The sequence below is a fragment of the Numida meleagris genome, chromosome 7 (genome assembly GCF_002078875.1).
Source record: "Numida meleagris isolate 19003 breed g44 Domestic line chromosome 7, NumMel1.0, whole genome shotgun sequence".
NCBI lineage: Eukaryota > Metazoa > Chordata > Aves > Galliformes > Numididae > Numida > Numida meleagris.
The window spans coordinates 16,233,518-16,259,954 of record NC_034415.1 but is presented as its reverse complement, the minus strand read 5'-3'; the positions used below and the strand labels follow the sequence as shown (position 1 = coordinate 16,259,954).

The 26,437-nt window shown below is 41.1% G+C and overlaps 2 protein-coding genes across 6 annotated transcripts in view; both read right to left on the bottom strand.

The window, feature by feature from the left end:
* Positions 1-22,170, bottom strand: part of ZNHIT6 (zinc finger HIT-type containing 6) — a 29,366-nt gene extending 7,196 nt beyond the window's left edge. The window contains exons 1-8 of the mRNA XM_021404815.1: positions 22,014-22,170; positions 21,044-21,109; positions 20,855-20,961; positions 20,663-20,748; positions 20,244-20,347; positions 13,817-13,885; positions 12,946-13,026; positions 12,357-12,437 (exon numbers count right to left, since the gene is read on the bottom strand). Coding sequence (XP_021260490.1) covers positions 12,357-12,437; positions 12,946-13,026; positions 13,817-13,885; positions 20,244-20,347; positions 20,663-20,748; positions 20,855-20,961; positions 21,044-21,109; positions 22,014-22,081 — 662 coding nt within the window. The 5' untranslated portion in view covers positions 22,082-22,170. The remainder of the gene's footprint in view (positions 1-12,356; positions 12,438-12,945; positions 13,027-13,816; positions 13,886-20,243; positions 20,348-20,662; positions 20,749-20,854; positions 20,962-21,043; positions 21,110-22,013) is intronic.
* The window catches only part of COL24A1 (collagen type XXIV alpha 1 chain), a 122,066-nt gene continuing 118,720 nt past the window's right edge, over positions 23,092-26,437 (bottom strand). For 3 of the 5 annotated variants that reach the window (XM_021405130.1, XM_021405132.1, XM_021405131.1), the window contains 2 exons: positions 24,729-24,950; positions 23,092-24,539 (listed from right to left, as the gene is read on the bottom strand). In XM_021405130.1, coding sequence (XP_021260805.1) covers positions 24,393-24,539; positions 24,729-24,950 — 369 coding nt within the window. In that variant the 3' untranslated portion in view covers positions 23,092-24,392. Of the gene's footprint in view, positions 24,540-24,728; positions 24,951-26,437 lie in introns of those variants that run through there. The other 2 variants (XM_021405133.1, XM_021405134.1) reach the window with 1 other exon arrangement.

Below are 26,437 nucleotides of genomic sequence, written 5' to 3'. Positions count from 1 at the left end.
CCTATACTGGACTGCAACTTGTTTCAGGCCCTTCAAGTTCAAGCCCATGTGCGATGCATCACAACCCTGAAGTGTAAATTTGGAAAGAACCAAGTAATACATGGAGTTTCTATTTCTTAACTGGTGGTTACACATGCTGTTGCAGTGCATCTTTCCCATTCTGGCACTGAACACACACTGCTGTCCATCTCTGCCTCGTTCAGCTCCCAAGTTCCTGCACTCAGAGGGACTTCTCTTTACATTCTCCCTGGATCTTTGTCCCCGGTACTTACCTGCTACACATTTCCTCTGCCCCTTCCATTCACTCCCTCAGTCTCTTCATGCTACTCACCCCAGTCTAATGTACTCTCCTGAATGTTTTCTTGCCCGAAGCAAGGCTTTATGCCCTTGTCACAAAGTAGGAAAATGGCCTGGATTTCTTCTTCAGAAGATTCCATTTATAAGGACCACAAAGAGACAATCTTGGCAGACAACAGCTTTTGGTTTTAGCTGGAATGAAGTAACAATAATGGCTTTCTAAAAGAGAAAAATTAAACAAAATTTGCCTGCCAGCAAGCAGTTTAAAAGCCTACAAAAATTGAGACAACTGAGAAAACAAGATTCAGCAATCCCACATCGGTTCACTTAGAATCTTTAACATTTGCTCTATGTATTGCTTTATTACCTTTAAAAAAATGCTGAAGTTAATTGTGGCTCTGCACTTTTGCTAGCCCCTGTGAACCTCTGCAAAGGGTAGTTTCACTATCTATAGCTATTCTACTACCTTCCAGGAATTCAAAAATTCAGCCTCCTAATCTGTCTCCCACACGCAGGAATGCTATATTAGGTCACAGCGTCACAACAAACTCCCTCAAAGGGAGCCCTGGGCTATCATTCACTGGTGCAACTTGTCTCCACGAATTCAGACAGCAGGAAATTCCCTGCTGATCAGGTTTTCCTGAATGTCATCTACAGGAACTTTGATTTTAATAATAAAGAAAAATCTGCAATCTGGAATTAAAGATTAATTGTAACCACGTTATTTCTTTAATTTAGACTTCTAGCTACTGGAAAGAGAGCAAAGAAGTTTTTTTACCAATCATCTAAATAATTACAAACATCAGTAAAATAGATGTTTGTATAATGGTGTTCCTAATTTCCCTGTGAGAGATATCAGCTAAAACTTTTATTCACATTTTAAACACAGATTATTTTTCTTCCTAGAACCGAGTGGAAACATCAAAGTATTTCCTTTGCATAATTCAGATACAATAAATCATGTTTATCTACTTCAGGCCAAATCCTAAAAATCCACAGTGTTCTGCTAATTTATGAGAAGAACAAGCATTTATCCCCCCGTCAATGTCCCCAAGTGAAGGAGGGCAGCATTTTCTAGGTATCTGCATTTGCCTAGAAGAGAGCAAAGACTGGGTACAGCTCTTTAAAGGCTCTCCCAAGCAGTCATTGTGAAGTGCTGTAGCATAGCAAAGATAATAGCTACCAGATGGGCTTTCATTCCTAAGTGGTGAATAACCTCTTCGTGTGGTTATGATCTGGTGAACATGGAAGTAGTGAAATGCACTCTTGAATTAGATATGAAAGGAAAGTTATATGGCAGAAAGTAAACATGATGTACAGAAATTATGCAGACTTTTAATATTTAACTTTGTCACAACTCTGACATTTTAAAAATCTGGAACAGTAAATTTTTTTAGTCCATATGCATGGAAAAGAATTAGAAAGTTCAGTAAGAAAAAGGGCAGAGTTTTTTAAAAAAAAGAAGAAAAACAATAAAGGAAATTACTTGCTGTAATACTTCCTTTGTAACATAATTCTTAACAACAGCTGAACAGTACTGAAGTCTCTACTTTGCCTGAACACTCGTAATAGATGGAGAACAACCAAATTCAATTTAATGTTTTAATACAAAAATTGTAATAGGGTTTACATCGACATTTTCAAAATCTCTGAGCTCCTCCTTTCACTCTTCTCCATGGTTTCCCTCCCAGTGGAGGATCACAAAATCATAGAAATAGCAAGGTTGGAGAAGACCTACAAGATCATCCAGTCCAACCATCCACCTACCACCAATATAACCCCACTAAACCACGTCTCTCAACACAATGTCTAAACCTTTCTTGAACACCTCCAGGGACAGCGACTCCATCAACACCCCGGGCAGCCCATTCCAGCGCCTGACCACTCTTTCAGAAAAGTAGTACTTCCTAATCTCCAGCCTAAATCTCCCCTGGCGCAACTTGAGGCCACTCCCCCTCATCCTGTCATTAGCTACAAGAGAGAAGAGGCTGACCCCCAGCTCACGACAACCTCCCTTCAGGTAGTTATAGAGAGCAATAAGGTTACCTCTGAGCCTCCTCTTCTCCAGACTGAACAATCCCAGCTCCCTCAGCCGCTCCTCATAAGGCCCGTGATCCAGACCTCTCATCAGCTTCGTTGCCCTCCTCTGAACATGTTCCAGGGCCTCAATGTCTTTCTTGCCGTGAGGGGCCCAAAACTGGGCGCAGTACTCGAGGTGCGGCCTCACCAGGGCTGAGTACAGAGGGACAACGACTTCCCTACTCCTACTGGCAACGCTATTTCTGATACAAGCCAGGATGCCATTGGCTTGGCCACCTGGGCACACTGCTGGCTCATGCTCAGCCGACCATCGACCAATACCCCCAGGTCAGTTTCCTCTACACAGTCTTCCAGCCACTCTGCCCCAAGCCTGTAGCGTTGCCTGGGTTTGTTGTGGTCAAAGTGCAGGACCCGGCACTTGGTCTTGTTGAACCTCATCCCATTGGCTTCATCCCAGTGATCCAGCCTGTCCAGATCCCTCTGCAGGGCCTTGCTACCCCCAGGCAGATTGACACTTGCTGCCAGCTTGGTATCATCTGCACCTCCACAGTTAGCCTTACACATGCGCAGCTTAATCCATACCAATACAGATAAGCTGCCTCACCAATCCTTTTTCAAACCAGATTACCATTTTCAGCAACAGTTCCATCACAGCAGAGTAATTTTTTATTCTATTCAGAAAAATGGAAAACTAGGACAAGCAACCTCCTCTTACCAGCATTTGGCCCACGTGTCCTGTTGTGAAGCAGTTGAAAAAGCACAGGAAAAAAAGCTGCCAGCACGCCAAGAAAAGCATCTCAGACTTTATCGTCACCTCCTAACTATACCAATAGGCAGAGAATGCATAAAGCCACATAACACAGAAATCATGACAATGTTCCTTATCATTGCTAAATTTCAACCATAAACCACCTGTACACAAAAACCCTATTAAGACAAGCTACAACAAACCAGTCTCCTCTCTTTTCTGGGTCATAAGAGGCCTTTATATTAGGCAAATCAAAGTACTTCTGAAAACTAGTGTAAACTAGGCGCAAAATATTATAGAATACTCTTCTTACAGACATATTTCAGGGAGTTAAAATTTCCTGGAATTTAAAAAAAAAAAAAAAAAAAAAATAAAGTAATACCCAAGTAAAGACTAGAGGGACACTAATTGTCACCTAAATTATCGGGCACAATAGTAGCTGTCCAGAAAGATTCATTGGTTTTTTCACTTTCACCCTATAAAATATACAAAAGAGTTAATGGAAAGAGGAGATAAGCAACATACGTTACCGTAGAAGCACAAAGGCTATCCTTGTTTAAACCTCTTGAGAATGAGGCAATGGCATGAAGGAAAAAGCACAGTAAAAGTTCTTTAGTGACAACCATGGAAAAATATATCAATTGATGGCAAAAACCGTAAAGCAGATAAGGCATCTGTTACAACAATTTAGTGGACAGAGAATTAAGAGAGATGTGGTAAAAGGACTCAGGATACAAAATAATCTAAAGATTAACTGAAGTATAAACCATCTTGAATTTTTTAGTTAAGGGAGAAAGTATAATAAAACAAACAGGAGGAAAATATGAAGCTAACTAATGTCATTTTCTTGGATTCAGTAGAATTTGGTTCAAAGAACACAGAAACAGTGATACTGAAATTTCAAGAAAGCAAATATTTTCCCCATCTCGTAAGACATAATTACAAGAAAAAATAAAAATCCAGCAGCAAGTAAACATACTATGATTCAAGTGCATCGCAGCAACTGTCCTTTACACAAACAGAAGTTTCCCAGGGAGCTGCACAAACTGCTCAAAAGCTTATGGCTTATAAACCTCGGTTGTTTATGCAGATACACCGTAAAAGGGTATACCACAATCATCTAACACTACACACAACTGAGATAAAGAAACAAACCAGCCTAATGAGTCAATGACAGCCAGAAGGCCTAAAGCGAAAACGAAATTTAATGAGAGGGAAAAATTATTAGAAAGAGAAAGGGTTGAATACCAAAGATGAACTCCTGTAGTTTCAAAAAGTGCAAAGATTTTAGTGGCATCTCTGGTGTAAGCAAAAGCTGTGGGTGGTTCCCTAAAAATGCAGGGAAATCAAGTTAAGTGAGTTAAGTGACTTGTACCATTAATAAAAAACTGGTATAATTAATGGGAAAAAGTGGTTGTCCCAGGTCTACTTTAATTACAGTGCTTGTTACACAACCTCATGAGATGATATTGTAAATAATTTCAGAGGTGGGGAGTTTACGAAGGAATAACAAAGAATGCAATGAAAAGACTCTTAATATACCATGTTCAGAAAATGAATAGGTCAAATCTCACTTGAAAGCTTAATGCAAGACAGCAGTGCATTAACAAGATTAACAGAAATACAGGGCTGATGAGAAACGAGCCCTTATAAACTGGCAATAATTTTCTTGTTACGCTTGGGTTTATCTAATGAACCTCTACTTCAGAAACAAGAATTGTTACTTCTGGAATTTAGGATACCCAGATGGCAAATTCAAAGTTTTCAAATTTAGCTCATATGAAGACAGTCTGAATATCTCTAACGCTCTGTGCTAAATAGTGGATATATATCCAGAAATTGATACTTATTAGCATGGAAATCAGAGTGTGATAAGCCTTCCATTAAGGGGTTACTAAAACTTTGCAAAGAAAAGGAAAAGCTCTGAAATAAAGAAAACAAATTATTTTCTTGGCAAACAAGCAGGAAGGTCAATTCCCTCTTTGGCGGGGTCGAAACAATCAGTTCTAGCTCATTTCCGTCAGGAAGAAGAAAAAACAGAGGGATTCCCCTTTGGCAGCATCATAAGGAAATAACAAGATTTCTCCTTTCCCACTGGAGCACAAAGAGGTTCCCCTTTACTATGCCTCTGTGAAAACACTGATGGCTAACATGCCATTTCTCACAGTGCTGCAGATTCCAGGTTCAGTCTATCACTTCAGCTACTCTCAAACACAAACAAATCTTTATCTTTGCTTCTAGAAGCACTTTATTCCAGCCTCCCCATGCTGCCTGGTCACCAAAACTGAGAAACTCAGCTAGCTGCAAGTCAGAGACTCACCGTGCCTTTTCCTTCCATGAATAGTAGTTATGCAGGATCTTTGAGGCGTATCCTCTGTCTACTTCTGGAAAATACTGAACAGCAACCCAGACACATACCACTGAATTAAACCCTTCAGTACATCCTACAACGTGTTTCCTCCCTTCTACAACTCACTTTCAGCAACTGTCTCCCCAAGCCGAGGGGCAGCAGAGGTGTTTCCAAACCGCTGTCTTCTCTTGTACTTCACGATCTGTCTTCTTGCCTTTGAGTCTGCCTTGTACGTGCATGCTACACAGCATGCAGACTGCGATGAAAGCTTTTATCATACTATCCCTATGTTACATATTACGACTATACATCTAAGTTCATCTCCGCTCCCCAAAAGAGATGGAAGGCTGGAGCAAATGGCAAGAACTGCTCTAGGAACAGCCAGTCCTAGACACACTCACTTGGAGAGAGGAGAGAAAAATCTGCATACATGTTCACTGGGTACATCACTCTCGTTCTATAAACCTAGCTATGATGCAGAAAAGAGGCTACTATGTACAGTTTTCCTTATATTTTAGAATTTGGTGTCTGCCTACCTGCTTTGCAAGCACAAAGGCTCTGTGCATCTTTGAATCTGCCTGTGGTGCTTGCATCTAGTGGTGACTAGATGACCAAACAGGGCAAACCGCTGGGTGAAGCCAACACTAACACTTTTATTGGTATCTCATCCTCCACCTCTTTACTTACTCACACATTCTTCCTCTGTAAGTGGTCTGGATCTAACTTGCTGCAACACAGACTGCAGAATTTTGGAGCGGAGACTGCGATTTCAAATAAATCTTTGTGCAACAGATGTCTCAGCCTGAGATTCTCTAGCTGGGACACTCCAAAAATCCTAATGCAATACCATTAATTATAAAACAGTTCATCCAAAATAATTCAGCATGGGTTACAAAACACTGGATTGTTGCTTTAAAAAACAGGCACATACTGGTTCATAAAGGAATTCCTTTCAGGAAAAGAAAAAGAATGATTGCTCAAGATAGTAAGACGGACAAATTCTGTTTGTTTGGAATCATCCCAAAAATATTCTCAAAGGTCAAGTAATTGTAGTCAGACATCATAAACATTTAGTTATGCATGCTACAGATTCAGATCATACATACTTTTTATAATCAGAAATGACTAGTTTTCCGCTTTCCTTTTATGTTGTGTAAGACAGGATTTGGGTTAAGAACGTAAGTAGATAGGAAAGAAAACTGACTACTTTTTACAGTAAAAGCTGCATATCCTGGAATCTCTTGCTCCCTGTTGCTTTTGTCAGCAGAGAGACCAATGTTCAGAGCAAGGAGCAAGTGAGAAGTGGTGCTGAAATGGCTGCAGAAACAAACCTGGGAAGGCTAAAAATGACCTACAAGAAAATGGAACAAAGTATTCAGTAGGAAAACCACAAGTTTTAATAAAAAAATTAAGCAAAACAAAAGCCAGCACTCTGGGAAAAGACAGCAGCAAGCAATACACACAGCACCGTGTTTAAGAAACAGACTACAGACCAAACGCTATGTCCCTTGAACAGTAGAAAGTAGCCAGAGCCTGACTACAGTTGTGCAGCAAAGAATGAGTATTCTAAGCTAGCTCCCTGCCTTTGTAAAGCGGGCAGAGCTGCTTTCGTGCCAGCTGCTGTGAGCCAGAGTGGAGTAATGAATTCTACCGTCAATCTTCTACTGGCATAGGCTAAAGCCAGCTTGGTGTCTGTTCCAACTCATGCCAAGGCCTGCAGTTCAGCCAGGGATTTGTATCCTTAATTCCCGTCTCATGTATACCACGTACTAAATACATGGGAAGAGAAACTGCTTTCTAAGTAAGACTAGAGAATATTAACAAACCACCACACACTTTTCAACACCTGCATGAAATGCAGAGAAAAATAATGCATGAGAAGGCCCAACTTCAGTATGTTTGCTCTGAATCAAGTAGTATTTTTGAAATGACTTCTTAATACGATAAAAAATTGATCCATGCACCATGCTGGTAGCAGTGATTTTTTTTTTAAACAACCAAACCATGTATGAAAAGCAGAAAACAAAATCTATGTGCTCCAGTGGTTTCACATGAAGTTATTCACAGACTACAATGCAGAAGGAAGTGCCCTAGGAAGATCATACAAAAGATTAAAATGATCTAAGGAAAACACTAACACTACAAATACCCGAGGCTGTGATGTGGGTAAATATAAAAATATTTTATACTCTTACAATCACTGACAAAGTATCAGATATATAACAGACTTTTTTTAGTGACAGGAAAATAAATCTTTCAATATAAATATTACATTTAAAAATATTTGTTTCCATTAATTCATATTACTCTTTGAATTCCTAGACAATAAAAGTCTGTTGGCATACAGAGGCTAAAGTAAAAAGAACTTACCTCATCTTCCTAAATCTATTACTGTGACTACTGCGACCTACAAATGTGATCTAACCCACAGATACTGAAAAACAATAGACTACAAAAGAAAATTCTCTCTGAGCACAGGACTCAGTCATCCAAGGAAAGAACTCTCACTTCTGCCAGCTGATCTTGAGACAGGGAAGTGCTCCAACATTACTAACATCATCCAGGCTTCTGGGAAGCAACTGCACTGGATCAGTCGAAACAAAATAAGCATTCACTACCATAAAACAATGACATTTAGTAGAGGAGAACCTCCAATACTTGTTTAGCAGATTTTCTTCCCTGTGGTCCACAAGAATTAAGAGGCAAACATGCCAACGTTCTCATGTTGCACCAGCCAATGTCACCACAAAAAGTAAGAAGCCCCTTGATGTTGCAACTGGCACAAAAACACTTTGGATAATTTTGGCTTTCTGAGCAACTGAAGAAGCATGAGCTGCATCAGTACCACTGATACAAACACCAGTGCCACAACTGACCTGATACACTAACATCCCCAGGTAGCGTGGCTGTTTTACAACAGGAAAGCTATTCTGCACTCAGTTCCTGGAAGGATATGGTCCAGTGAAAGCAGTGGGCATTGCAAGGCTTCTAAGGCCAGGCAGGCTCAGTTTTCCAAGCACCTAAATATTCCACTAGCCTACCTAAAATGACTCTCAAAATATTCTACAGTGACACACTCTGAAGCAATGTTTACATGCCACTTTGAATATACTAACAGGTAAAAAAGAAAATTTATATATAAAAGATCTAACAATGACAGTTAAGAAAGCGTTGTTTTTTAATTCCATTAAACAAAACAAATGTGGTTAAAGACAGACAACTATCTCAACTGACTTCATGCAAGACGTTACTGAATCCAGAAAGAGAGATCATTGAACGAAGTGTCTCTCAGATAAAAATATCCACTGTAAACTAAGTCTGTTGTAGTTCATTCTCCCTTAGAAATATGATGATCTTAAATGATAAGGAAGAGTAAATACTTCTCCAGTCATCAGCTTAACCTATAACAAATATCAAGGATCTGCTGAATTTAGGATTTTTGTTTTTGCTTTTTTTTTTTGTTACACAAAGCCTAATAAGGCAATTCTCAGTAAAAGAAAAAAGTGCATTTCCCAAATCAGACTGTGTAATTTGGCAGTTGCATTTTTTCTTCCCTTAGTGGAAAAAGCAATACTCTTACCGTATGAAGTCACTTTGAAGGCATCCCAAATAAAGGACTAACGGCAGTCAGGACATTAATTTATCCTGAAGAAAGAAAAGACTACTTTATGAAAGAATGTAGACTGTAAAAATCATCCAAGAGGTAGTGGCTAAACCTTTCTTGGAATAGTTTCAACCAAGGAGAGAATGGACACCAACTAAATATTGCATAACAGGTGATAGAGGCAAGCACCACAAATGGAAAACTAACAATCCACTCAAAAGCAGATGCTTTCCAAACCAAGGTTTTAAAGAAAGAAGAGCTGTGTAACACTCGTGACTTTGAATCCTCCTTCATAAGATTCTTTATAAAGTGCAACTAAATGAGAAGACTATCAAATGATGTAACAGTTCTAGTGTTATAGGCTATTAGGTGACAGGTACAGAGGAGAGGACACAATGAGTGATTACACTTTAGGTTACTCCAAACCATCATGAAGTGCTACCAACTCATACTGAAAATAATTCTTACAAGCTGGTTTTAGATTAGATAGGAGCTAGAGATCAGGATAAGGAACAAGGAAACCAAAATAAGAACTTATCACGGACGGGAAAGTTCTCTTGCCACTACTGACTATGAAAGGAGCCTAGGAGCAAGAAAGCAAGCACCATGTTGTTTCACTGCTATCCATAATATACATACAGCATTGGATTTATCCAGTTGCTTTTTGAAGTTCTGCAGAACTCCTGTGAGGAAGCAGAAGCCTGCATTGCACAGTTAATTTAGATCTTTGGAGAAAGAAAAAAAAAGAAAACTCCCAAGATTTAAAGCACTCTGCAAAGGACCTTCAAATGAAATTGTTCGCGATGAAATACAGAAACAGCCAAAACTAAACCGCAAACTCCTGTTTCATAAACATTCGCAGGAAATACTGAAATCCTTCTGTAACATACTTATCTTAAAACTAGCAGATGAACATTTTATAACCCATAATAATCCTGCTTAGATGTTCTCTGAAACATCACTGCACTGCCTCAGTAATACATAATCCCAACTACGAAAAAATATTTTTTTCAAATGGTCTGCTAAGCCTAAAAACAACATCCAACCAAACAGCATGCATTTTTTTTTTTTTTCTACAGTCTTCCCGTTACCTTGAACTTGTGGAGAAGTAATTTCTGGTGCGTGCAGGGAAAGTTTGGGTAACAGGCTGTTTATGTAGATTTGCATCATTAGTAGACTATACCAATCCTACTCCTCCAGCCTGCCCACGGAGTGACAAAGAGCATTTTGCCATGCAGGAACAGAGTCCAGAACTGTACAGAATGAGGTGGCACAGGGTGAGCTGACAGTGGCATTCAAGACGACACAAAGCAGCAGTCAGCAGCCACTGCTAGGCATTGAGTGGATCTGGTCCAAGCATTCCCACTGCAACTCCAGGTACTGATTTTTACCACAAGACAACATACACCCTAATTAATTTAACTGTGGGGAGTCATAAAGTAGATGAAACCAAAGTAAATTCTCTCTATATGCAACTAGATGCAACTAGAGTAAAAGTTTAGATTCCCTCAGAGAGCCTTAGTCACAGCAGCTATGCTAGCACAAGCACACCCAGAGCCTGCTGGCAGAGACACAGCCTATGCTGACAAAAGATGCTTTTCTGCTGACATGGCAATCCCATCACTTCAAACATTCTTCCTTCCTTCAGAAGCAGAATTTGCTTTCAACAAGCTGCTTCCTTGACTGGTGCACACGGACAAAGCTGGGCCTGCTCCACTGACCAGGAGGTGCATTTCTAATCCAAAAACTTTCTCGTTAACTTCCTACAGTTCTTTCTAAAATCTACATTCACTAATTAAATATATGACTCTAATATCAACCAATAGAGCCGATTCTTGGAATACAGATGAGCCTCAATGTCAGGATATTTAGTGAGATTATTCTAAAAAGCTTCGTGAAAAATAATGCTCTCAGTTCTCTTCATGAGCTAAGGAAGCATTATACCCTTAGAAGAAAATGGGTAAGTTACAAAAGAAACTGATGAGCAACAGAGATTGTCCACTTTGATACTAGTTTATTTCCCAAGCCTTCTATGCAATTTACATATCCTATTTCAAAAGTTCAAGAGGTGAATTTTACCTGCCATTGCAAAAGCAAGTTTTTCTTGCTTTCTAAAAAACTGAAATGTAAAAAAGCAAGCACCTATCTGAAAGGTTAAGCCAAGTAGCTATTTAAACAGTTGTCAACACTTCTATAACTGAAAATATCCCAAAGTGTTAAAACTAAAATACAGGGGGAAAAACTAAAGAATATGTATAAATTACTACATTTTAAATATACGAATGAATATTCAGCATCATTTTCTGAACACTGCCTTTCCAATCACACAGTAGAAAGTGACATACAGCAGTAACAATCTGAACGCATTTTCAGTTTTTGCTGCATTAGAGTACAAAGAAGGGGACAGAAGTTGTTCGTGCTCCAGGAACCTGTCCTGAGCAGCACTGTTAACAGATGAATCCAAGCCTGCCAAAAACATTTTAAAATTAGAAATTGTTCTGGTTTCCCAGCATGAAGTTCTAGAAAGGCTTCTTTGCTTTGTTGCACCACTGTATACAACCTGAACGGGTGAACTGCCTGCACCAAATTCATGGAAAATACAGTAAAGAGAGAAAACAGAAACCTTCACCTGCCCAGGTCCTTCCACACTGATCTTACCAGGGAAGCTCACAATACCAGCATTTTTAATTTCCCCTCTAAGAACACAGAATTTGCAATTCTTGAAGTAAATGAAAATCAGTTGAGACATTTCACTCAAAAGCAACAGGTTTATCGGTGAGAACTATGATGGCAAATTTTAAAACTGATTTCAAATAGTGATTTCAAAGAAGGAAAAAAATTAAAACCATCAGGAGTTCATATTCTGGGAGCTTGAATGATCAAGTATGTTACTCCCTTCTGAATAATACTGGGAAAAGAAATGCAGCACAAACAGGAAGTTCAGTTACAACTGAAATGTCTTTACTATACTTTTTTTTCCCCCCTTAGAAATGATACACCATGCTTTAGGGAAGCACGCTATTTCCACTTGTTACATCTGAAGAAAAGAATGTACATTAAAGACCCTAACTAGGAATCACTGGTCAACCACAATAAGCTACATTCAAACTGGTACATATCCTTTTCAGTAACAATGACAACAGTGTGGAATGCTCAAAATGGCATTTATACCATCAAAAATGATTTGCTTAACTTTCATTTTTGAAATTCAAGATTATTGTCTGTTCAGGAAACAAAGAAAGCAATTCTTCACAAGCCAGAAATGTGTTCCTTCTTTTTGCTGTTTTTAATCAACACAAACGAAAGAGCCACCTTACCTGGTGGAGTTTTGCTTCCTGTTCTCTATTTTCATTAAAATTTGTATATCTGACTGAGGAGACATTGTATAAACCTTTAATCTGAAAAAAAGAATATGCAACAGAAATGAAGAAACACTGACGTACCTCAGACTCTTCCTCCTACCATCTGTAAAAGATGAGAATCTTTTATATGTCACAAGCAAAAGCATTTATTTCTTCATTAAAAAAGCGCATTTTTGTCATGTTAAACACCTAAAAATTAGGACTGTCATTATTGGTATGTCTTTCTAACTCCTCCAAACAAAAGGATCACTGTCACCCCCACTGAATTACGTCACATTTCTTAGAATAAGAGTTGCTTTATTTGATCTTTATGTTATAAATCTCCATTATCTTCTCCTGGTTTAAATGTGGTGGCTATATTCCAGGGTTATTTGGCTGGTGAAAGTTGGTATGGTTTTCATCACAGCAATTAAAGCTGTAGAGCTGACAGGGACCTCAGCCCTCCATGTCTGAAGTGCAGTGAGGTTAAGCAATCTGCTCAGAACCACTCCCGTCTTTTATTAGCGAAGTATATGGACAATGCAGAAAGCTATTCAATACGCACCTTTGACAAACTACAGGATCTGACTCCACTGGATCAACGTAGGGCTTAAGGATATCAGCGAGCGTTTTATCCTCTGGCACCCTTTCCCCAAAGATAAAAATCAAATACGTGAGACATGGTTCATCATGCACACAGAACTCTATTATCTGAGTCATTTGGAGAAAGCTGTATGTTTGCACGCTATGGTGGTACACCTGAATACTTCATGGGTGGATTACAAACATGGATCAATACAGCCCAGGTAATTGACAATTCCATCTCAATTTCAACACTAAGACTTCATCGGCATCTGCAGGGAGTGAACAGATGAGTATCTCTAGTTCCAAACCCTGAAGCATAACATGCTGTTTGTACAGCCCTAAGAAGTAGACACAGGCATGTTTCACATCCACCCTTAGACTAGGAAAAAAGGAGAGAAACATTTGACAATAAAAGCTGAATTTTTGGCTTTTACAAAACGCACTTGTGGGCTTTCCTACAAAGCACACAATGCAAACATTTCATCATATGTGCAGGTCAGCTTCAGAATGCAGGCAAAGAGGGAATGGAAATCTTGCTGCACCTCTGCCCCGTGAGAGCAGAACACATTAACTGAGGGGATATCTCCACCATAAACATACAAAGTGCTTGTTCACCGCCAGGAAGGGGTAGCAATCAAATATTTCCCTTGATTTGACAACCTCCCTAGCCTTCAAAGAAGAAAGTACTGCACAACTTTAAATACCTTTTAAACTTGAATGCCCTTTTATTTAAGACACAAAATAATATTCAAGTTTATCTTGTATAACAGGAATAGTTAAGAATAGATCAAAATATTTTCCATTTGAATTCGTATAGAATAATTTCTAAAAATCCACTTTTCAAACTGTACCTTTTTAAAGTGTATTCAGCATGACAGTGAGGAAATACAAGCTTCAAATGCCAGTAGAACTTCTGCTCCCTGAAAAGAGAAGAAATGCCAATTCTTAATGCCTCACTATTAGCTGGTAACTGCTACTTGTCTTTTCACAGCAGCGATTACCTAAATAGAATAGGTGTGAGGGGCAGGGAGGGAAGATGCCTTTCCGCATAGCAGTGAAAACAGACACTGGAAAGAATAAATGCTTTACAGAACTAGCAGAAAGCTTCTGTAAGAGACAAAACTTGATGTTATGCTCCATTCTCCCACTTGTTGGTTGGCAAACCACCCTGCCTTTAAAGCTAGCATAATTAGTATCTGAGGACAGAAACTGCTGGAGAATGGTTTCAGTGCAGTATCACATTAGGAAAGGCAGTATCACCTACAGGATGTCCCTCTAGATTAGGAACCTGCTGAAGACAATACTGACCTCAGGCAAACCATTTTTCCTTTTACTGCTTCAAATTCTCCAATCCTCTACAATGAGTGTAACAATCTTTTTCTAAGTGGAATCTCATAAGAGAAAGCACAGTCTGAAAGGTAGGTTCATGGCCCTTTCCTCTGGGTTAGAATTTCACACTTGTGACAAACAGTTACGATTTAGAAAGCAGATGCCAGGTATCTATCTGAAGCACAGGAACTTCAAGTGGTAGTTTTTTATTTTATTTTTACTACTTAAGACCAAAGAATCTTTATATCTAAGACAATCAGCAACAGTTGTGCAAAGATTCTGGTACTGCTACAATTAAAAATAAACACACTGTTGCTCAAACACGCTGTTTAATTTACTTATCAGGCAGATGGAACTATCCAGCAGGATCTAGCTGCCTGCAGAGACAAGCATATGTGCAATCAAGCGAAAAAGCAGTAAACAAGTTAGTTGCTAAGCTCAATTAACTATCACATCAATTGATAAAGTGCCTGCATCTAAAAAGTGCACTTACCAAAAAAATAATCATTGACTTACTAAGTTATGCCTAGGGGAAAACTAAGCTTTACAGCTGAGCTACACTTCTCATAGTCTAAGTACAATCAAAGGTATTATCTTTTATCTTCACCCCCCACAAAAAAGATGCAAGAACCCTCCAAGGAGCTAATAATTAATATATTAGAATAAACTGAACTACAGGTGGCTAAGGTCCACAAAGCAACATGTGACTCAGTAGAGCTGTATGTGGATCGTGCCTCGTGATTTTTGCCCTGTATCTGCTCATGCCTGTTAAAACTGAGAATGAAGGATCCCTCCTTAAATGAGGAGGTCAAGTTACAGCAGATCAGGTCTGAAACAGCTAAGAAAATTGTGTGACCAGAGCTGGACAGTAAGAGACAAAACATTATTAATTACGTTGCATACACAATACAAAGCTGACATCTTGCCTGATGGATTTTCATGCTATTTTGCATGTTGCTATGACACTGTCTTAAATTACTGAACTGAAAAAGAAACAACTCAAAATCAGCAAGTACACTGGAATTTCAAAAGCTTTTTGCAAGGTGAGTGAAACAAAGTTTTCTAATTCCTCATCTTAACAATTGAAAGAAGCATCGGATGAGACTTTTATAAACACATTATCAACTAACTTGAGCCTTTTTAGCATTTTTTTCCATTTAATTCACCACTAATTTGTTCCATCAGACCATACTCATCTATTTTAAGTGACCAACACTTATTGTGATGCGGACTTTCCTGTCAAATCTATAAATCAAGACCTTCAAAGTAAGGTACTGCAGATACTTCCCTCCGAAGGGGAAACAGCAAGGCGTGACAATGATGACAGAAGCATGTATGCAGTCTGTAGGGATGTTTCTAACACAGACACTTGAATGAGAAATGTTCCAGAAATACTTCTAGCTATCTGCTACCTGTCAGGAATACTCTCCGTGTTTGCAGAAACTGTGACCACGCAGCACATTCTGATTTCACATGCAAGACCAGTTTGCTGTGGGCTCACTGAGGCAGACTCAGTTCATCACTGCAGCTGTATAATCAGCTTAAGAGGGATCTTTTCAGACTCTCATCCTCCCTCCCCCTTCCAGGCACAATCTAGCCTATGGATTAATGAACAGAAAGAGCTACGAATCAGGATGTTTGAACATTAAATTTAAAAATATCATTGTCAGAAAGTTTCACTTTGGAAAAACAGAAACACTGATTTTTTTCGGCGTGCTAAAAGCTAAACCAGGGTTAATTACTTCATCTCTCTTCAAAATATTCTTGCCTAAAAGTAAATGATAAGCAGAAAGAGGGAAGACAAAGGAAAGAGCTGGTTAGAAGAAGGCAAGGAAGGAAGAAGCTTAGAACTGGAATAGACTCACACACTTTGCTGTCAAATGCAATATAGAAAAAACAGCAATGCTTTTGCACAACAAGTTTCCTTGAGTAGAAAAAATTGGTAACAACCTCCTGGAAGTCCACTATTAAAGTGAAGCATCCCTCACCATCATTGATTCCTGCCCAATACGAGAACTTGATGTCAACTCTACATGCTATCAAAGCTGCTTCACAACAAGTTCAGATTTAAGTTAGATATCCTGGCTCTAGATCTCACTGACTTCATTTTCCATTATGGCTCAGCGCGGCGGTATTTCCTTCAAATGTAACTGACATGTACTATGTCCATTGTCTAAATGAAAAATGCTTAATTGAGTAAGTCATCCTGAGTTGAGTAACAACTCACACTGCTTGAAGCATTCCATACCACTCAGCTGCCATGGAACGTCAATCCATGGTTTGCTTGAATACCAAGGCCCTGACTGCAAAGTTATCGAACAGCACAGATCTGGATGAGGCACAGCACATTCTTGATGTCAGTAAAAACAGCATCATAGCCCATCCCTGCATTGCTTGGCTTCACATCCCATTTTGGCTACTTCAGAAGCACAGAAACTGATCAGAGAGAAAAAGAGAAGCTAACGACCTCTCCCCTGGTGTTAGATGTAGCTGCGAATGGTGTTTAGATCTTCACAGGCTGTTCTGCCATTACTGTTCCACACCAAAGTAACTGTCTCCTTTTCATTTTTTCTAAAATTTCCAAATAATTACTTTCTGTAATCAACATAATTTTTCCTCCCTATTTTTTTTCAAAGAACTATATATAAGTGATTTTTAAATTCATGACAGCTGAAACAGGTTTTTATTGCTGATACTACAAAGACAGCAGTGATATATGAAGCTGTTACCTTCAGCTAGCTCTTGGCACAGCTATAAAGATTTTCTTTACTAGTTTTACAGTTAATGCAGTACCCTGGAAGACATTTCAACTACTGTGGGTGTATACAGTACAGGTGGCAACTGAAAGACAGATCTAGGATCTGTCTAGGATCCTACAAAGATTTTGGGATCTGGAGAGCCCACGTAAGTGCCTTAGTAGATTTTTAAATGTGTTTTTGAATTGACAAAAGAGATGAAAAGGAAACAGTGACCTTATCCTTAAACTATCCTTAAACTGCACAATTCACTCAGAACTCTCATCAAATGCATTGAGGTTTAATTGAAACACGTCGTACCCACTATTTACTCCTTTGGATAACGTTACCTTTCACGACTTACTTAAGCAATGAAGATTTAGTCCAAATAAGTGATTAGATTCTCCTCTGGAATCCAAACAAACATTAACAGAAGATATCAGACAGGAGCATGATGGTTTCCTTCTCTCCCCACCAACTACATGTTCCTAGTGCCAAAATGAGTTCTGCTGTACTTCTAACAGCACACAAAAAGGGACGCCTCCATTTTGTCAGAGCTTCGTTAAGCTAATTCCTGGATTTGATGTATAAACAATAAATATTTCTACAGCAACACTTCTACAGAAAGTTCAAATGTTTCCTAGTTATGGTAAACAACGAGACAATTGGTGAAGAAGCTGAAGAACAATTCCGCTGTAACACATATGGTCTTCTGTCAAGGGATCTCCCAGCAGCAGGAGATGTTACTGACCACGTGTGCAATAAGCAAACACCATGGTCTTGAGCTGAGAGCCCCGTATAAATCAAAAGGAGACTGCTAAGGTCAGAGAAACCAAACTACCATTATCTTTAACAAATAAAACTACTGTCCTCTCTACTTCTATAAATAAATGAAATGACCATCAGATCCACTATTAAAAAAAAAAAGAAAATAATCTCAGCTACAGAACTCACAAACTACTTGTTTTCACATGGGGATGGTCTGAAAAATTACAGATGACTGAAACGCACCAAGGTCGTGCTCTCTGCTCACTCCAGAGCAGCACTTCTTTGCTTGTGAGGTCACTTCTGTGGGTCCTGGAAAGCAAGCAGAACTATGCACTAAGTGATAGCTGAATTCAAGTTTAATAGCTCCGGAAGAGTAATGAGATCCCCAAAACCAGCCTATGTAACTCTTTGGTAAATTCTTAAGAGCAGTAACACTTGAAAAAATTAGTTCTAATTATCTTCACCTAGTTCAAGACTAAAGACTGACTTTTTAGGGTTTTCAGATGCACCTCAAAGCAGCTTCCATAGCACTGATGATCACTTAACTGCTGCTAATCCCAAGGCTCCACGCTACATTTTATTCACATCAGTAAGGTGTCCTAAGCTATTTGCAAGCCAGATAGCCCAGAGGTAAGAGTTCACAAACCTGACTCAAACTCCATTTGCCAAAGATCCTCTATTATCTGCATTATTTGATATTACAGGTTAGTCTAATCCACGTGTTACCCAGCACTGGCACGTATGCTTTCACAACACTGACTTTCGCAAACAAACTAATGGAAGCTAGGAAATGAAGAGAGGCTAACACATCTGAACAATGACAGACTTGCCCTGCAGAGCTGGCAGAGGCAGGGGATGACACCAGAACACATCTTGTACTTCCTCGCTTTGGATGGCTCTCCCCCCTCAAACAGCCCAGCAGCTTGGCTCACGTGGAGAGTGTGAAGGAGCCATCTGAGCAGGCACCCAGCTTTCCACACATGTATGTGGAGCTGCTTCCAACCTCTACCCTCTGTAGCAACCTTTCCCCAAATGCTGGCTGATACACAGCATGACTGGGGGCTCAGATCTACAGAATGCAGACACACCAGACTCTGGCAACTACCAGGTGTTAACCTCACACAGAGCAACTATGCGCACAGCTTTCCCCATTTGATTGTAATATTCAACAAAGTAATGTGTCGTATCTTGAAGTCACACGGGACAGGCGTTACATGGCTGATAGATGCTTTTTGTTTCGATCACACTCTGGGTTTGATTTCTCCAGCACCCACATACAGAGCAGGCACAACATGTCAAGGACAAAAAATAAAACAGTTCTTAACCTATGCCACTGAATTCAAACCATTTGTGCCCACTGTTACACGAATAACAGAAGTAGTACAAGAGAGGAAATGTCATTCTCGAAGTAATCCCAGAGCATACCCTGTACCTTTGGACAGCATTTGCAAACGGTTCCTTCCTATCCTCTTAAGAGCAGAAAACATTATGGTGTTCCTCTGTTCCAGAACAGAACAGATGATAGGAGCAAATGACAGGGGGGTTGCTGAACAGCTCGGTTTGTTGTCTGTCCAAGAGGGACATCTTGTGGCTGGTCCCCACTGGAGCACCTCCCCTATCTATAGGTCACCGTTTTTAAGTCACACAGAATAGGGGGAAAAATGCATATGGAAAACAGAACTTGCCACCAAAGCTAAGACTGAGAAAAAAAACGAGAATCTGGATCTGGCATACCTGATTACTACTAGAACTAAAGAAGGCACATCTTTTTTTTTCGGTATTTTAAAGTATTTTCACAGTAAAAAGTCTAAGTATCAGAGAAAACTCACAGGAGTGGATAAAGGAAAGAACATCTGAAATTCTCTCCCAGACTTTTCCCTACAAATACTCCAGCATACGCCAATCCTACGATGGCTGCAACAGAAATAACTGGATTAGGAGTGACCCATCTCCGACTTCAAGGCAGTTTCTTCAGAGACAGGAATCTTCCATAACCATTCTACATCACTCCTCTGTCATAAACCTTTAAAGAAAAGTTTTCTGCTAACAACAAAGCCCTAAAAAACCTTCACAATGTCATTTACAGATGACATATGCAATAGCACTGATTCCTCCTCCTCCTCATGTTGGTAGTTTTCAAAATAAAGCACAAATTGCATAAGTTACTAAACTGAACTCAAAGAACCTAAAAAATAAGAACTGCAGCAGGAAATACTAAATCTAAATAGTTTTTGTAGAAAAGCTGTGCATCTAATAGATTTTGAAAGTGAGCACGTCAGTATGAATTTACATTCACATAGAATCACAGAATGGCTTGGGCTGGAAGGGACCTCAGGGACCACCAAGCTCCAACCCCCCTGCCGCAGGCAGGGCCTCCAATCTCCATATCTAATACTAGACCAGTGAAAGCAAAACGTTGTTGCCTGGTAGCCAACTGGTGACTCACTTCTTATTGAAGATAGTTGAATTTTCTTTTCTTTTTGTGAATCCAATGGGCAGTGTCTTCAGATTGATATTATGCCTTCGAGCTCTGTTTCGCAAGTAATTGATCTATCAAAAATAAAAGAAAACATATATTTTTTAATCTGAATAATATTATTTGGATTATAGGAAAACTACAGAAAGAACAACCACGCATGCAATATTTTAAGAATGTGCATGCTGCTAGCAATTTACTCTTCCAAGCAATTGGATGTAGCCATCAATGCTGCTATTACATAAGCCCTGAGACTTCTCCAAAATTCGGAGTCATTCATACCTTCACAGCGGAGACTCCAGTCCTGAAACCCAGATTGGGAGCACCTCAGTGGAATTCAAAGGCAACGTACCCATGCCCAGTGGTCACATCACTCACGTGAAACTTACGAATTTATTTGTTGTCGGCCGATGCACAGACAGATCTCGAGCAGCAGCATCAGCCGTCCTTCCCACATCTTCCAGGAAACGATAATCTGAAGGTAAAAAAAAAAACAACAACAAAAATACAGAATAGAAAAAAAATGTAGCACTGAACTATTAGAAATAATGAATTTTGAAAAGCATCAGGAATGTTGTTACCACTCAGAAGGTTCAAGTCAGTAAAGTCAGTCACAGAGACGAATGCGGTTTTGTCCCTGACTCCATTACAGCTCAGGGCAAGCTTGTGCTTCTTCACGCATAACAGGCTGAAACACCAAAAACCCCCATTAGCATCACATTCAACAGAACAGTAAACAGAACTGAAACAGCTTAATTCAGATAAGATACCTGCATGAATACTTCATGCATCGTGGACACCGATACTTGGCCTCCTCTTCACCACACGTCTGACATCTGAAAGCAGAAAACGGTTCTTGGGGAAAGGGTTGCCATGCTGGGCCGGGGCTGGGCACATTGCAGCAAGTCTCCTGGGCCTTCAGAAGGAAAGCCCCAGCGCCAGTCACAGCCCAGCCAGCATGCACAGCACGGCACTGCGGGAAACGTCTCCACAGGCACACTGCAGCCCTGCCTGCGTTAAAACGCGCTGCAGAGATGCTCTGGGGAAGCAAAGTCGGGCCAGCTGCAGAGCTGGACACACAGCAAGGCTGCGTCAGTGCGTGCTCTGCAGCCCGCTCCACCAGAGCTTCTCTGCAGTTATAAAGTACATCATTATTTCTCTCAAGGCCTGAGATTCACGTTGTACCCCGAATGCCACATCCCATGCTCACTACGGGACAGAAATACCACACAAAGGATTGGACAGTGGGCAACTTCGCATATCGAGACCCCGCAGACAGGAAGCACCGCCGACAGCCGTCAGCGCCCCGCCCCGCCCTTCCGGAGCCGCCCCGCCCTTCCGGAGCCGCCCCGCCCGGCGGTGAGGCACGACGGCGCCCCCTGCTGGCGGGGCGGGGCGCTGCACAGCGCGGCCCGAGCGCTACAGCACAGTTCTCCGCACACCGCGGTATCAAACCAGAAACAGGTCCACCTCTTTGCTACACACCCGCGCCGCACAAGGGAAAGCTGGCGCCGCTCCCGGTGCCCACCCCCCGCCTCCAGACCTGTCCCGCGCTCAGACGAAACGAGCCGCCCCACGTGGCACGCGGCCGCTCCCCCCTCACCGAAGAGCGCGGGCCGCAGCCTCTCGCTTCGGCGGCCCCGCTTTCCGCGGAGCCCGGTGGACGCGGTCCCCTGGGCCGGGCCGCGACCCGCGGGTCACCCTCCGGGCCGCGTTCCCACACCCCGCCCGCGCCCGCACCTGTGCAGGGCCATCTTCCGCCCGCCGGCCGCGCGCCGCGGACTCTCGCTCACGCCCTGCCCCGCCATGGCCGCGCAGTACCGCCCCCACGCGCTGCCCGACGGGGCTCGGTCGGGGAGGGCCCGGCCGCGCCGTTTCCTGGGCAGTGGCGCCCCCTGGCGGCACGCGGCGCTCCCTCCCGCCCTGCGGAGCCCGCGGCTTCCCGGAAGAGCCGTGCCTCCTCTGCTCTCCACCCCTCGCTGGAAAACGTCGCTTCCTCAGTGCTTTGGCTGCGGGTTTTTAACCACAAAGAACAACGGTGAAAGAAAGAGATGAAAGAGTTCTGCCCGCTGCTTCTGGCGCCGAGGCACAGTGCTGCCTGTGAGTGTCCCAGCCCTGAGTTCATCGTGCTGTCTGCACGGCCGTTGCACGTTTATCCTAAGCGCAGCAATGCTTTAAGCTGTTCGTTTTTCAATTTATAGATGTTAGATAGCTTTTGAGAGAAACTAAAAACAAGCAACCATAAACACGGGCTGTAAAGAATTTCCAACAGAAAGGCCATGGGGCTGAAAAACACACATGAAGCAGAGCATTTTCTAAGAGATGACGTTCTTATAAATAAATAAATAAACCCGTTAATCACAACATCAGCTCCAAATCCAAACTAAGAGCAAACATCAGGGATACTGTCAGAGAGTAACAACTGTGAGGATGCAAAAACAACAGAGTTAGAAACATTTTCTGAGCTTGTACCATTCTATAATCTTCATTTGTCTTTGGTCAGATTTTCTCAACAGGGAACAAAACCAGTGGTTTAACAGAAAACACGGGGTGTGCATCTACATTACTGTGTAAAAGTGACGGCTGTCACTCTTGCAGTGCTCCATGGCACAACGACTGCTCATCTCCCCTTGGTAAATGAAGCATGGCCACCTGAAAAGTACCTTTCCTCATTGCTGAGAACGAACTACACAACACAAAATAGAATAATGACGACACAATGTTCAGTGATGACGTCACATTGTTCAATGATGACGTCACAATATAGAATGGTGACAACACAAAATAGAATAATAAAGCCAAACTGGTAGTGTGGAATCTTATTTTATTATATTTTAAGTATGGTTTCCTATGGATTGAGGCGGTTAAACAAGTTGTTTGAATGCTTCCCTGCTCCCCAGTGTGGTTTGGCACCATCTTCATGAAATACTCAGTAGATTTTTGGTTGATAATACATAGAAGGATTTATTTATAAAGAGTGCTTTTCTTAATGGTAAAACTGCTCTTTAAAAAAAAAAAAAAACAACCAAACAACAAAATAAGATGGTTGAGCATTTTAGGTTTAATTTAAGGAAACTGAAATGATCTAATAATATTACAAAAAATGACATGTCTAAATGGATGAAATGCTGATTATAATTTAACAGCAACCTTTCAAAAGACGTGCTGCAGGAGATTTAACAAGTTACAAATATATACACAAAATATTTTCTTAAGATGCCTTTGGCATTCAAAAAAGTTAACTGAAAAAACTGAAAACTACTGTAGGTAGCTCTTCTACAATGATTTTTACAATGGCTGTAAAGCTAACTGTTTTGACTATATGCATTATATACAATGTGCTATCTCATATGCCATTTCCACAACAGCACACAAAAATATTTTAAACAAGAAATCCACATAAATAATGTTTTAGTTGTAGTGAAATATGTGACCAACGATTTAAAATAAGTATCTTGACAACAGAGACAGATCCTGATGTAACCAGCACATGCAGTCTGAAAGATAAAAATGGACTCAGATAATCTCTGTTAAGGCCACCAGCACCTTGTGTTATAAAGATGACCAAGGCAACATGGACAGGGAACATGTAAGAGGTAGTGTGTCATCTGTTAAGATGTGTGTGTCCACAAAGGACTATTATAAAACTATAAGAAAAAGATGACTTATTGTACTGTGGCATAGTTCACTTTTCAGACATAGCTATTGCACATTTAGGAGCATTAGCCAGTACTGCTCCTTGGTATGGTACGTCTCCAGCTTTCCTCGGGGTGTTCTTTTGTGGTGCTGTCATACAGATCGCCAAGAACACCAGAGGTCCTGAAAAATTCCATGCTCAGATACTCAGTTCCAGGAAATTATGCAAGAAAGCACCGATCAGTATTAAAAAGAAATTTAAATACTTTAGGAAAATTGTAGTCTTTTCTTTCTTTCTTTTCTTTGTTTTTAAATGCCATTTCTCCTTAGGACGAAGTCTTTTTTCTTCCTGAGGTTCTTTAACCAACAATGTTCAAAACAATTCTTCAGTTTGAGAGCAATTTTGCCGTTAACAGATCATTACTCTCGCACTCTCTCTCTGCAGCAGTCCTGCACTGATGTGAAAGAACCAGGACAGAAAACTCAAAGGAAGCACACCGCGCCACTTTCTATGAAATGCTGCTGTCCCGGTTTGAGATGAGGAAGTGTACGAACTTGAACAACTGGAAGCTGATTGGTGTCCTGAGTGTGAAAAAAGAACTGTGTCTTGTGCCAGCTGCCATCCTGAATCTGCAACACACAGAGGCAGAATATTAAATTCACATCAAAGATGAGATTCAAAACGCAAATGGAAGCTGTGCTTAAAGGGTGAGAGAAGTGTACATAAGCATTTCTTCTTCCAGCAGTTCATAAAGAAGCCAAGTAATGCAACAAATGCCACTTCTCTCATGCAGTATTGCAGTGCTAAAAAGTACTTACCATGCATTCATCCACAAGCACCTTCGGTTCAAGGAGTGAATTGGCTTTAAACACTTGTCCATTCCAACCTTTGAAGCTAACCTTTGAAGATGTCTTCTGGCCTCCCATCTCACTCAGTCCCCACATTGGTGTATTCAGACAGTGGACTGTGATGCTGTGTGTTGCTTCTGAGCTCAGTAAATGAAGAAAGTTCATCTGCACTTTTCCAATGCCGAACTCCAGCTAAGTTCCAAAAGAAATACGGTGTTAGACTTACATGCTGAATGGTCACAGCAACACCAAGTGACACGCATGGATGGGAACATACATTAGGATCAGTGCTGAAGAGCATGATTTGTATTCTCTGAGAGAGCAATTCACTTCTATTATAGTGATTACTTCAAACAGAAGCTTCCCAGGTCATTTTCAAAGCTTAAAAGAAACTTTTACTAATGCCCACTAATGCTGTTGGAACACAGCTGGGCAGAAAACATTACTTTTAAAAATCAGGAAACTGAGGCAAAGGATCTTGTGATTCAAACAAAGCTAACAGCAGCAGCAGTGTTTTAATTGCAGTTACACCATTCTGCTAATTAGTCTTAGACCACAGGTTCTGCTGTCAATACCCATGTTGTGTTATCAGATTGAAAACAATAAGCGTGCTTTGATTTTAGACAGAAAATTCAGCTGCTCATTACTCAACAAGAATTTCTCCCAAGAGCAGATCATGTTCAGGGATCTTACAAATGCAAGAATGCAAATGGGAGTTATTTCCAGTGTTCTTTAGTGGCTAAAGTATATATGCAGACCTCCATAAATATAACATCTCCACTACTCACAGTGGTTTAATGACCATGTGTACTGAGAAGCATGGACTAATGGCATAAAGGAAGGCAGCCTTTACCTAACAAAGCATTCAGCAGCAGCCAGGTTTGAGAAGTAGTGATAATTACACCCTTAGCTGCCCTGGGAGATAACTTACTAATGTATCATAGAATCATAGAATGGTTGAAAAGGACCTCAAAGATCACTGAGTCTCAACCCCCCTGCTAAGTGCAGGGTCGCCAACCACTAGACCAGGCTGCCCAGAGCCACGTCCAGTCTGGCCTTGAATGCCTCCAGGGACGGGGGCGTCCACAACCTCCCTGGGCAACCTGTTCCAGTGCGTCACCACCCTCTGTGTGAAAAACTTCCTTCTAATATCTAACCTAAATCTCCCCTGTCCCAGCTTAAAACCATTCCCCCTTGTCCTATCGCTATCTACCCTCACAAACAATCGATCCCCCTCCTGTTTATACGCTCCCTTCAAGTATTGGAAGGCCACAATGAGGTCTCCCCCGAGCCTTCTCTTCTCCAAACTAAACAAGCCCAGTTCCCTCAGCCTTTCCTCATAGGAGAGGTGCTCCAGCCCTCTAATCATCTCGGTCGCCCTCCTCTGAACTCTTTCCAAGAGCTCCACGTCCTTCTTGTGCTGGGGGCCCCAGGCCTGGACACAGTACTCCAGATGGGGCCTCACAAGAGCTGAGTAGAGGGGGACCACCACCTCCCTCTCCCTGCTGGCCACTCCTCTTTTAATGCAGCCCAGAACATAGTTGGCCTACTGGGCTGCCAGTGCACACTGCTGGCTCATGTCCAGCTTCTCGTCCACCAGGACCCCCAAGTCCCTCTCCACAGGGCTGCTTTCAAGTACTTCTTCCCCCAGGCTGTATAAATTCCTGGGATTGCCCTGG